At 41.3% G+C, this 14,362-nt stretch overlaps 1 protein-coding gene across 1 annotated transcript; it reads right to left on the reverse strand.

The window, feature by feature from the left end:
- Window positions 1–296: 296 nt before the first annotated feature.
- On the reverse strand, window positions 297–1,250 carry LOC144760781 (olfactory receptor 5A2-like). Its single transcript, XM_078646552.1, has one exon. The coding sequence runs from the start codon at window positions 1,248–1,250 to the stop codon at window positions 297–299; it is 954 nt and encodes a 317-aa protein (XP_078502678.1).
- Between the last annotated feature and the right edge of the window lie 13,112 nt (window positions 1,251–14,362).

Genomic DNA, 14,362 nt, shown 5'->3' on the forward strand with positions numbered 1-14,362 from the left:
CAGTAAAAAGGGCTCAGGATTAAGGAACACATGCAATTTTCACTTGCCACTGCCAGGCCTGCAACATTTTTCTGTAGCTCCAAGACTATATGCTGGATGTACAAGTTTGGGGATACCATTTTGATTTTTTTATTTCAGGTCCCTAATACACTGGCACCTACATCCAGTCAACGTTTAGTGAAGGTAAGCCTGGACAGAGTACCTTCAAGACTGATCCTAATACAGGAAATGTCCGAATGTACATATACATAGAATGCCATTCTGTAAATTCTTGGTGGTAGCAATAGTCTTCATCATTAGGTTTTAGATGCCCAGCTCAATATCTTCCTTACAGCTTCTTTCATTTCATTGTTTCTCAAGCTGTATATCAGTGGGTTCAAAGCAGGTATTAGGACAGTGGGAATAACAGTAACTACTTTGGTCCGCCCCTCTGAAGAGCTTAAATTGGGGAGTATCTCCATCAGGAAAACACTGCCATAGAATATAAAGACACAAGTGAAATGAGAAATGCAGGTGGAGGCAGCACGGCGTCTTCCTTCTGTGTTACTGATCTTCAGGATGGTGGTAATAATGTATGAGTAGGAGACAAATACAACAATGAGAGAAGCTATGATTACGAAGGAAGCAACTACAAAACGGATCCAATCATTTATCCATACGTCAGTGCAAGATAGCTTCAAGAGTTCTGGATAATCACACACAAAGTGGTTCATGACATCAGGACCACAAAAAGATAGCCGGTAAAGACAACTTGCATGTATCAGAGAGTTTAGAAAGCCACCTATGTATGACCCTGCAACCAAACGCAAACACAGACCTTTGTTCATGATGACTGTATATGTCAGTGGGTTACATATTGCTACATAGCGGTCAAACGCCATTGCTGCCAACAGGAAGAATTCTGTGCTGGCAAAGCCACTAAAGCAATACACTTGAGCAATGCATCCAGAAAATGTGATTATTCTCTTCTCGGTGAGCAGATCAGCCAGCATCTTGGGAGAGATTGTAGAGGCAAAAGCTAAATCCAAAAAAGCAAGTTGGGTGAGGAAAAAGTACATAGGTGTGTGGAGCTGGGGACTGAGCCACACAATGACCATGATACTGAGGTTGCCCAGCAGAGTGAAGGTGTAGACTGCTAAAAATAGTAAAAAGAGCACAACTTCCAGCTGTGGGTTATTGGTGAATCCAATGAAGAAGAACATAGTTACCGTGCTTTCATTTCGGGCCATTAAATCTGTGGTTGATAACATTTATCTAAGAGAAGAAAGACATATAACACATACATCCCCTTCCATATAGTGATTGCAGATGTCAAAAAGTTGAAACCATAGTATGTAAAAATATGTATTATGTAGATTAACAAATTATCTTAATATTTAGGTCAATGCTACAAAGCAAGTAAACATGCATATGGTTGAGCTAATTATGTGCAAAAAAGCACTGATTCATCCACTCTCAATTGGAATCACCAGTAGGCACAACCAACAATATATTTTATGACCTCTTACCTCAAGAAACATTCATTTTGTACTTGGAATCATTTTTCTGAGTGTCCTCATGCCTAACAAGTGTGTACGTGTTTAGGCTTCATGTTAAGACAACTTTAGATGTCTGTTGGCAAAATACCTATTATATAGAATATACACAAAGGTACTGATTATGATACGAGCAGGGCTAAATTCCCATGTATAAAGTCTGCTCTATGCAATCATCACTTTCCTTGCATTCTTCAACTGGATTTTCTGGGTATGGGATATCTGGAACCAATTTTACCTGAAATTGCTGTCAGTAAAACTGTTTAAGGGAATGGGCTGCAACAGTTTATGTTTTGTAAAGGGGTTGCAAAGGCTTCTTTTGGGACATGTTTAGCAATCATCACCTGACCATCAACCAAGTCATGGGGAGCATGTAATGGAGCCCCCCTGTTGGTTAAACAACACCCCTTCTGAATACTCTTTACCCTCCCATACACATATGTCCATGCACTCAGTGACCACCTGCTTAAAGTAAGTGGTCAATGCGTTTGTCTGATTCTGAGATATATATCCTAGTCTGCAGTTACTTCCTATTCAGAGGGATTTAAATTCAAAAGACATAATATTGTGAGGGTATTACTGCATCATGGGCGCATAGTTTGGACCTAGCCACTACATTACAACTTATAATTGTGGTATTGAGTGTGCTTGGGTCAATCTCTCACACATCATTTAATGTACTTCTTGCAAATTTCATTTTCTGCTCTCATTCAGTGGCTTTCCTCAATATTTTGTGTTTGGCTCATCCCAGGAACATTTTGATCTCCTGATGTTTTGATTAAATGAATTGTACTCTTCCTTTGCTGTAGCCAAGATTTTGTACTGATGTGCATAATTGACAATTTGTATTTGTTTTTCTTTTTCTCCTGGTTCTCTATGCTCACATCTCCTTGGCTGCCTGCCATGCACTCTTTCCTTAAACTATTTACCATCACGTTTTCCCTATCATGCTCCAACAACAGCCTGTGACTGATGGAGCAGCAGAGTCCCAGTTTTCAATGTAGCTTGAATAATTCTGTCATGACCGACAATGCACATAAATAAATGCATATGTGCTCATATTGGAATGGGTTTTGTAATGCTGTATCACACAACATTCCAAGATGGCCACCCATATGTACACAACATAGCAACTATTTTAGCAAACAAGCATTGCCAGAGCTAATAGATCTGAACATGTTGGGCCATTAAACTACACAAACACAAAAGCTGATGGGGAGAATGCTTTCAATACGTTTAAAAACTGGCAATAGCTTGGGCTATCATTCCAACTCAGTATGCCTCTCATCCACCCACAGTCTGGACCCAGGCATATACATATCTGTTTCATCCTGCTCCAATCCGAACAATCCAGCCCAAACAGCCAGGCCAGATCCTCACTGAACCAGAACACAATCAACATATCATCAGTTCTGCCATGATTTGGGGCTTTTCAGTAGGGGACAGCTTAGTTTCAGTGACATAATGAGCATTAGACCACCTCTGGTCATACCCTAGGCCACTTAGAGCATGACATTTAGCACACAAAGACCTTTCTGTGGGAAAAAGTGTAAATGTGATGCTCTAGCATTGAAATACTGTTTAGCATACATCTATTTGGGAGAACGAGACAGCTTTAGGTAATATGAGAATTGCCAAGCAGACGTTCTTGACTATCAGGCTCAGGTAGGCCTAATTCTCATTTATTTTAATAGCTTTATCTCCCCCTGTTTCCTCTGCCCCTTCGTATCTCCACTTGGTCTTGGTTTCTAGACAGTTACATTTGTTCTTTACAAATTATAAACCACATGTAAACACACAAATATTTCATTTCTGAAATAGATTTTAAAACTTCTCCTTGAGGGATCATTCATACTAGACATAGAGATATTAGGTGAGGGGATAACTACTTGTCTCAAGTAATAATCAACAATCTTGTGATGGTAAATTACCCTACATTCAGCCCCCTGGTAGCTTGTAGCATAGCGCAGATCGACTTAACTTATGGAAATGTGTAAAGCATTTATGCAATATCTAAACAGTTATAAAGTCAAAATAAATAAATCTGAGACTAGTTTGTTTTGAAAAATAGAGAATATAGTAATAAATAGAAAGACACAAAAACAACCCTGAGCAGAGAACTCTGCTCCGCCAGCAGAGTTTGCACAGTTTTGTCAGGCAAAACTCCAACTCCTAAGCAGAGCGGAGTTAGCCATCCCCTGCTCACGCCCAAAGCAGTAAAAAAATGTACTTAACTGCTGCCCTCCTCCTCTCTGTGGTCTCTCTCTCCTACTTGTCCTCGCCGTCCTCATCCATGCAACCCCTAAAATGTGCGTCTTTTGGAGGACTGTGCAGGCGCACCTGTGAACGCATGAGCAATTCTCGCAAGACGTTCAACATAGGGGTTTGTGAGGATGAGGAGGAGAGAGAGACAACGGCGAGGGGGAGGGCAGCCTGGAAACGCCACAGCAGGTAATTGATTTTATTTTGTTGCTTTTAAATTAGGGATGGTTAAGGAGAGTAGATCGGGGTTCCAATGATTTTTTTTTCCAACTCTGTGGTACTCCACATAGTGGCACTCAGCCAGCTTAGCCCGGGATTACACAAAACACCTTGGGGCATATTATCAAGAAAGGGCGTTACATTATCTCAGCTTTTATCAGCAGGAAACTGCCGATAAAGCGGCGATAATGTGCTTGATAATATGCTCAATGAATTCCAATCGAAGCCCATGTTAGATATGAAGACATCTAACATGGGCTTCGATTGGAATTCATAAAGCATATTATCAAGCACATTATCGCCGCTTTATCGGCAGTTTCCTGCCGATAAAAGCGGCGATAATGTAACACCCGTTCTTGAAAATATGCCCCCAAATTCCAATAAGGAAAACTGGAGATATACATTTTTCAAATGTAACCAAAATAGCAACAAAAACAGTTACACACCAACCAAGGTCAAGTGGTGCCTTTTGAAAGGCAAACTGTTCTCCGGTAAGATTGTTTTCATTAAGTTCGGTAGCATTGTGGTCATTATTAAAATGACTGATATTATGCTTGATACACAGAGAAACAGAGGTTAACCAAGGAAAAAGCGAATGACTTAGAAGTATTTTTAGCTTCATACAACTTTCTTGTGGCCATGTACATCTGTTCTGTCCTGTTCTTAGCTACTGTGCAATTTATTTGATTGATCATTTAATCAGAACAGATTCTTACATTCAGATCCAAGTTCAAAAGAAATACAGCTGTGGTCGGTGTGCGAAATCTGCACCTAGTGAAGTAATAAAATAAAAATGTTCATGTGCTATCTACTTGCAAATTGGCTGAACTAATATCAGTCAGTCAGAGTATCTTTATCAACATATTTCGCCATAGAAGTATAAAAGCATAAATCCACAATACAATAAAAAGAAAAATCTTTGATTCTTTCCAAATACAGCATTAAAACATAATCATTACCTAAAAAAATAATTAAAAATTGAAGTATGTGAATTCTGCAAGGATTGCAAATTATAGTACATTCAGGGATTATCTGTACATATCAGCTTCACCATTGTAATAGACTCTTACTTAAATACAGGACTCTATAACATATATATATCACAGAAGGCCTTTGTAGAAGCTGACACAGTAAAGGTCTTAAAAAGGTAGATCTGAGGCTTGAATACAGAAGACAAAATAAAATAAAGTAGCTCATGCTTTTTTAAATGAAATGGCATGGTGGTAGATCATTGGTCTATATACATTGAAAGGCAAAGGTGACTTTAAATTGTATAAGATGTAATCTAAAAGAGTTAAATAAAGCGGAGGTAGACTTAACTTAGGACACAAAAATCACCTCATTAAATAAGTCCAACTGGCAACTGCTGCTGCTGATTAAACCCAGATTCGTGTGAATGGGGGTGATTGTTTGTATTGTTCAGCCTTCCGTTCATCAATTGTTTCTTCTGCATTTGTCGCCCTAAGTGGGAAAGGTATGCCAAGACGTGGGTCCAGTGGTCACTGCGCCAGTGGATCGAAGCTAGCCTGGCTAATGAGGGTGATACCTCAAAACCCAGGTTGCTTGTTTCTGGTAAACCCGTGCGGAGTTTCTGTAGCTGTGCCACGCAAACCTCCACAAATCAGTAAATAGCGAGCATGCAGAGTTGCTTGTTCCGCATGTTCTTGCATGCTCGCGAGATGTTTCTGACGTTGGGCAACTCGATTGTGTGTTCGGGGGAAATATCATGTGATCATCACAGCAAGGTCACCAATGAGTGCGGCCATCTTGTTTTTCTTCTCTTTGTATGGTTCTGGGACCTGTTTTTCTTCCCTCGACCATCTTTTCAATCCTTTGTTTCTTACACTTTTTTGCGGATCTTTTTTAAATGTATTATCTATCCCTCTCTCTACCTAAGTGTATATTTTAATTTTTATTTATACTTTCAATGCATTTTTTATACTCTTTTTCTATTACTTACTTTATTTTTGCTTCCCTACTTCTTTTCCTGACTTCATTTTTTACTTCTACATTTTCTTTTCCACCCCCTACCCCTGACCCCCCCAGGACCATGGCTAAGGCTAAGTGTAGTGCGACCAGGAGCTGCCTTCCTTGCGGAAGTCGGCACCCAGAAGGGGTGCAGGCCCGGGCCTTGTTCTCTGAGGTGGAGGTGGCCGCCCTTGACTTTGTTGTACAGCGCCACCTCCCCTTCACCCTAGCAGCAGGCGGCAGGCCTGGCTCTGGCTATGGGATACATAATCGTCACCGCCAGTGGGCGAGGGTGCGCCGGGCAGTGTTTTGATGCTAAGAGGTCTGGCGCACCCACAACCAGATGACTCACTGGTGGTTCGACATCCTGGACCAGGAGCAGGACCTGCTGGACCTGCCAGTTGTTGAGGTCGTTGGGCTTGGTGAGTAGATAATTATATTACTATTGTGTGTTCAGTTCTGTGTTATTGCAAATAGCAAGAATACTGCTGTTTCAAAGCAGGTACGTTATGTTTAAAAATCTTATATTATGTGGTTGATATTCTTCTAGACAGGTGCTAGGCTCTACTAATTTTACTTGTTTGCTACTTTGTGCTTGATTGGGCTGACCATGTAAGAGAGGTGAAAGAAGTTAAGTTAGGTAATACTAGAGGGACTCCTTTCCTATGTCCTGTCGCTAAAATAGTAGTGGTGGTAGGTAGGTAGATATTATAGTTATTTACTTAGTATTAGTTGGTAATTTTTTATCAGTCTATGTGGCGCATCCTCCGTTATGTGCTGCTGACTCCAGTCCTCAGTAGAAACTTTTGTAGTTTATTTGTGAGTAAGTAATATAGAAACTCATCAGCAGCAACCAACCAATAATTTGGTGTATGCAATATAAATGCGTCCATCTATGCATCTTTGAGGACTAAAATAAGTGGAAATGCAGACTTGTAAACAAGTTACGTGTCAAAGGGGGTTAATTAATTGATGGTTGCGTTTCAGATAGAAACTTAGAAGAAGCAAATATAATTTTGGGCAATTCATTTTAATGTCTTTGGAATAGGCGTGCTAGCTAGTATTTATGACTAGGATTAGGATTCTGGAATCTGAATGGAACACTGGATTAAAAAATAAAATAACTAAATGGTCCGTGATACTTCTAGTCGCTCAGATTAGATAGGTCAATGGTATTGCAATTGTCCTTTCCTGTCAAAAATCTTTTTAGAGCGTTTTAAAAAATATTTTCTTTTCTTTGCACCAATCAATTTTTCTTTCTTTATTATATCGTACATGATTGGCATCCAGAGACAAGAAGATGACAGGATCTAAGGCGGGAGCTTGAGATGCCTTCCAGAGCCAGGATCACTCGTCAACAGAGGGCTTTGCTGCTGACCCCAGTAAGCCCTCCTGTTGTTAATATCAATAATTATATTTCCCGAACCTTTACTGCACCTTATTTTTTTTAACTATGATTCAGTTTCCTAATAAAAAAAATGGCAATTCGTCTTTGATCTATCTGTTTCGATATTCTTGGTATCCCTGCAATACCTACTTTCTTAGTTATTAATATATTTCTAGTGTGTGTTTTTTTTACCTAAATCTAACCACCTCTGACTCTGTACTACTATTAGTCTGGCTGTATCTTGCCAAGTTGGCCGCTCTTTTACTTTTTAAAAAGTTTTAAAACTCAGATTCACCAATAGCTCCAGCCACTGATTCCAGTCCTTTGGATTGTCCTCTTCATGAAAGGTTTTTCAAACATTGCCACCAACAAAATGCCCAACCAGATATTTTACTATTTGTATAGGATATACTACTGTCTACTCTACTCTAGTACCCAATTTGTACTAGTGGTGTGTGTGTATGTACTGTATTTTTAATCTTGCAAGTGAAAATAAAAATAACGGGAGGTGTATATGGCATCTAGAAAATGTGTAAAGTTTTTTCTAGGCGTACCAACCACCAGTGCCGTGGCCATCTATGGGGCAGGCACCAGGAGAGAGCAGATGCAGCATCTGCTGCAGGGGTGGGTGAGCCAGCAGCAGTGGTGGGCGGTGGTAAGTTATATTCCTTGCTTATTGACAACACACACTTGCCGCAAGGGTGTACACTTTACTGTTGAGAGAGACTAAGTTGTTGTAAACAACGGTTGCAGAAGACACCCTTTACTTGACATAAGAATTAGCATTAGCGGTGGGAGTTGAGTAACTAATGGTCTCTTCTTTCTGACTTCAACTCACCTGGGAAAGTTTTATGAAGAAGACTAAGAGTCTGATGACCTTGATGGATGGGTTGAATGAAAAGGGAATGAAGAATGGAAGGAGGAAGGATGGGTGACATGTAATATATTTTTGGCAGAGAAGGATGCATGGGATGCAAAGGTGGCTGATAGGAATCGGATGCATGGGTGGTTGAAAGATGAAAGAAAGGATCCCTGCCTGGGTGGGTGAAACTGTATGGGTGATAGAAATCGTCCGGGGGTTGATGGGTCAAACTCAAAGGCAGGCAAAGAAGGACGCATTGTTGGTGGTTTAAAAAAAAATTACAAATGTATGTTGTTGGAGAAAGGTTTGTTGAGAGAATAAGAAGAATGATAGCCATGTTTGCTTTGGATGAAAGAATGCCTGGATGGTATTCAATCATAGCATAGGTGAAGACTGTCACTGGATGAAGACCATGTAAAAGATAAATAAACTGTGCCAGGCGAGCAAAGCCAAGGGTGAAGAATTGCCTAAGATTAGAATTAAGAAAATATAATGCTAGGAGAGCAATGCATTGATAAATGGGTAAATCACTGGGAAGAAAAACAAGGACTGTTTTTTCTCAAGGTTTGTGATTCAAGGTTGTATTTCAGAATACTTCCTTGACTCACAGTTGTTTGCAAGCACATCATATATATTGTGTATGTACCCATACCCACCTTTATCAGTCATCTCCTTCCGACTCCAAGGCCCACTCCCTACCTATGTCATTTGCAACCATGCAAGCCTGCCATGGGTGGTCTATTGGCTGCATGCTTAGTTACACAATCAATCATTAGTACCTCACATTGTCCCATATATAATCAATGATCATTCAGATCAGATATCATCTGCCTCGATGTATTAGTCAAGGTGAAAGTGAAATTGAGCAGTTGCCATTGATGTAACAAAGTATGGCCATAATAGAAACATTAGATCATTGTGTAGCCGTAGACTACAGCTGTCCCGCCTGCAGATAGTAGTAAATAAAAATAACTTGAGTCTGCGACACAATTATGTCTGCCTAGGGCACTAGCTGACTGAGCTGGCATGCCTACACGGTTAATTTAGCGAAACAAGAGAGAGAGAAGAAGAAGAAGACTTGTCTACTCCATAGTGCCTAGTGGTAATGCCGGAAACTCCCACAATTTTTAAAAGGCAGAGGAAGTGGGAGGATAGTATACCATATGTGTTATGTACTGTACTTGCTAGTGCTACTGTGCCACTATAATTTTATATGTATAATTAATTTAGTGTTACTTTTTTGCTTAGCATTAGTTACAATTGTCTTGTTGCTTTCTTGACATAGCTACTGCTTCTGAACTGAAACCACCACCAAACAGGAAGAAGTTAGCAGCCATGGCCCGACAACGGAAGCTGGAGGCCATCCGTACCGAATATTGGCGGATGGTGGTTCTGGCAGAGGAGAAGGAGCAGCATCTGCAGCCTCCTCCAATGCCCTGGGCCCCAGCCAGGCCCCCCTGTGCCTCCAGTTGTACGACGCCGTGGTCTGGCAGCCGCCCGCCACACTTCTTCTATGAACACTGCTGCCCACCCCTGTGCATGCAACTGTAAGGTATTGAAGCGGTGTATGCTCTTCCGGATGGCACAACTAGAGGAGGGATAAAGGCCCTGTAGAGTAACCGATGAACCCACCACTTGAACTCTGTCATCTTGAACCTTTTTTTAATCTTTTTTCGGTGGGTGGGAATTGGGCATTGGGGAAAAATTGAGGTTCATTTATGGGCAATGGAATAGACATTGGACTCTTATGGACATCGGTTAGAGAGAGGGGTGGATCGGTGTTGTGTTTTTTTTTCAATAGTTTACTTGTTAGGGCAATACATTATTTGTAGTTTACATCTGAAGTAAATGTTTTGTGGGGGGGTTACTCTTTTACTTAACACGGTTTCTTTGCTGCTGCAGGGCTGCAACCAGTTTTTGATTGAAATAATCTGCCAACAGTGTATCACTCCAACAGATAGATGCGGTACCCTCACTTGTGACTTGTCCTACTCGTATTGTCAATCTCTTCTCCTAGTCTATGCAGTCTGCAACTAAAACACCTATCACCTCGGAAGGGTGTGGGTGTGTGAATTAATGAATTCATTTCCATGTTATTAATTATGCCTCTCCCAAAGTTCTTCTCTTACCTGTGACTGATGTTTATATATACTCAAGCGAAGCGATGGCTGCATTGTTATAGTTTGGTTTCCCAGGGGGCCATGGTAGTGGTAGTAGACGTAGTAGTGGACACGGACAGTAGCATTTGAAAAAAAGAAAATGAGACAGTTGTTCACCTGAGGGAGACTCAGGAACTAGTTGTAGAAGCACAGTACACTAGAAGACTGCCAAACAAGAAACCATGATGATGATAAGCAATGCTGAAGTAAAATAAACCAGAATGCCTGGAGGGCTAGTCTAGAACAAGTTATAAACTAAAGTCAACTCTAGCTATGATGATGATGCTGACAAGCGCCTTCGTAACCTTTACTGCTGGAACTAGGATGATGATTGATGACTCAATGATGACAATCAATTATATTATTATGATGGATTCTTAATGTTCCTCTGGACAGGAAATTTAAATATTTAATACTGTGCATGGATGGGCAATTTAATTTTACTAGTGTGAGATAAAGTGATGTATATATCTATATATATATATATATATTCACTGAAAAAACCATAGGTTATAGACCATATATAGTTAGGAATTAGCATTTACAAAACCTTGAAAATTCACTGAAAAAACCATAGGTTATAGACCATATATAGTTAGGAATTAGCATTTACAAAACCTTGAAAATTCACTGAAAAAACCATAGGTTATAGACCATATATCGTTAGGAATTAGCATTTAAAAAACCTTATTTTACTCACACAAAACCATTGAAATTCCATATATAGTTAGTTGCACTAACTATATATTGCGCACCCGCAATCCACTGCTGATGATGTCACATATTACATCATTCATGACATGGTCAGTGACATCACTGATGACATCACTGATGACATCTCAAATGACATCACTGATGACATCACTGATGACATCTCATTTGACATCAATGACCACATCACTGATGATATCATTCATGTGACAATACAATGCATCTCCTCACATTTTAATATAACCTCTGTTTCACCCAGTGTTAAATACAGAATATAATTTTTGAAACCATTGACACACCAATACTAGTTACTACATACGCACTCACTGATTCCTACGTCTACACACACCTTCACTCATTCACCCATACAATCATTCATACATACAATCACTCATCTTTACAACACTATCATATGCACTCATACACCTATACAGACACTCACAGTCTGCCACTCATCCATGGAGTTACTCACACACCTAGTCAGTCCTGTAAAGAATAAATTCCACTTCTATTTTCTTGTCTATACAGTTAAACATAGAGCACCTTACATTTTCAAACATATACTAACACATACTTACCTTGTTATACAATCATTGATACAAGTACACATTGATCTGCACAGAGTCACACACCTCCCAGCCAGCCACACACACACTCAGTCTCCCATACAAATACTTGGACAATCAATCAGTAACCCATATAGTTAATCATATAGCTCCTTTGTCCAGACACTTATACTTCCACTCATTCTTCAATATGTAAGACACATTTTAACTTAACAGAAACATACAGTCACTGGATGTTGTCATCAGTGATGTCATCAGTGATGTCATTTGAGATGTCATCAGTGATGTCACTGACCATGTCATGAATGATGTAATATGTGACATCATCAGCAGTGGATTGCGGGTGCGCGATATATAGTTAGTGCAACTAACTATATATGGAATTTCAATGGTTTTGTGTGAGTAAAATAAGGTTTTTTAAATGCTAATTCCTAACGATATATGGTCTATAACCTATGGTTTTTTCAGTGAATTTTCAAGGTTTTGTAAATGCTAATTCCTAACTATATATGGTCTATAACCTATGTTTTTTTCAGTGAATTTTCAAGGTTTTGTAAATGCTAATTCCTAACTATATATGGTCTATAACCTATGGTTTTTTCAGTGAATTTCAATGGTTTTTTAATAGCAAATATCATAAGCTGTCGAATGTCAAGTACGTGGTAAGTAAAAACATTTTCGTGTTTATGCACACTGATCTGCTTTGAATGCTGCCCCCCACCCCTCATTTCTATTAGGAGTACTCTCTCTTTGCAGATAGTGAAGGGTAGTTAACGCAGGCCTTTGCCCCCGTTGTAATCCGTCGTGCCTGCTTCTCTCTCCATTTGATTGATTGTTCTCTTTGGTTCATTCTCTATTTACAAACAAGCACAGAGTCGCAATACTCTGTTTAGTCTTTGCAGATAGCGAAAAATCGTGTAAAAAAACTAAAGGAATCGAGCAAAATCAGTAGGCCACTAATGGGATCTCTTTTTGACCTCGCTAAAATAGAAACATTAGGAACAACCTGTTGAAAATAGCAATGTGTATGTACATAAGCGGCGTTCATTTGTGTTCACAGTACCCCTTGTTGATTGTTTGAATCGAGCATTGAATTGTTCGAAGTTGGTTCTCTTAAGGATCTTCTCTGCCTGCAAACGAGGAAGAATAGGAATATTCTCTCTCCCTTTGCAGATAGTGAAGGGTAGGTAACGCAAGCCTTTAACACGTCGTACCTATTTCATTCCTCATTGATTGATTGATTGTCCGAACATTGACTGTTTGGGAATTAGTTCTTTTTTGAGGTATTCCCTGTTTGCAAATAAACGTAGGAAAATCTTTGCAAGTAGTGAAAGGGTACGTAATGCGGACCTTTCTCCCCCGTTGTAATCTGTCATGCCTATCTACTCCCCACTGATTGATGCACCTGTTTCACCCGGACCATTTACTAGAGATAGGTCATCTGGCCCGACCAGAGAGCACCCCTAGTGAAAAGGACATATGCAATAATAACGAAGTGATCACTGTATCCTGTTAACAGAAACTTTAGCATGAAACAACCTGGAAAGAAAAGAATAGGAAAACGAAAATCAGTAGGCCACTGATGAACTTTTTATTAAATAACAAACAAAGAAACGATAACAATACGTAATGATAAAACCTATTATTGTCCTAGAAACAAGAAACGTTAGAAGTAAGCCCGTAATAAGAAACCTGAAAACATTGCCCCTCACTGCCCCAAAACGTGTCTGTCCCACCGCCTGCCACGGCCAAATAACGGCAAACTGGGAAAGATAGAAGTCAGCAGACATCCGCCCCATTCTAGAAACTTCCAAAGGGCAACAGGTTTTCGGCTACGCCCAGCCGGAAGCAACACATATAAGGCGGGTCCTGCTGCCACGCCTCGGCCAGGAGATCATCACGTAGGGTGTAGCCGGAGGAGAGGCCGAGGCCAGCGGGACCCGGCCAGGGGGATTGACAACACTGGAGAGTTTCAGGGGGGGGAATGTCCGTGTCCTCGACCCTCCCCTCTCTCTCCCAGTCCGGTCGCGGTGGCCCTTGAGAGTTGCAGGTTGTCCCTCCACACTCTCTCCCGGTCCGGCCACCAACGGCCGGGGGCTGGGGCCAACGGGATCCGGCTGCAGCCGATGAGCCAAGGAACCCGTTCATGGGGCCAGAGCAAAGGGCGTCCGGCCGCCATCCACCGGAGGTCCGGCCCAAAGACGGACGGGACATTTCTTCTTTCTTGAATAATTGCTGCAACAACCCTGGGGGGGGGATGTCTTGCACATGCCTCCGACCCCCCCCCCTCTCGTCCTCATCGCCTGGTCCGGCCATAACAAATCTCAAGCGAGACGCCGTGGGGTGCACTGGGAGGGAGAGACGGTGCGAACAGGCCTCTCCCGCCTCCCCAGGTGGAGGCTTCCCAGCTGCACCCTCAGCGCTCCAGGCGCCCGGAAAAGGGTTCTTCCACTGTGGCGATGCTGCAACGTCTCGCCCGGCAGGGTGGAGCCCGTCCGTTCATTTGACCCCGCGATCGCCAGTAGCTACCGAACTCTCAAAATGGCGGTTGACCTGGCAAGAGCGGGCCCAGCATAAAGAAATGGCCCGGTCACTGGTTGACTCCACCACCGTAGTCCTCCATGACCTTGAAGATTCTAGAGGAGCCGCGGGAGTCCCCGACCCCCGCAGACACCCCCGATGGGGAATGACTG

The sequence above is a fragment of the Lissotriton helveticus genome, chromosome 1_1, assembly GCF_964261635.1.
Source record: "Lissotriton helveticus chromosome 1_1, aLisHel1.1, whole genome shotgun sequence".
Classification (NCBI taxonomy): domain Eukaryota; kingdom Metazoa; phylum Chordata; class Amphibia; order Caudata; family Salamandridae; genus Lissotriton; species Lissotriton helveticus.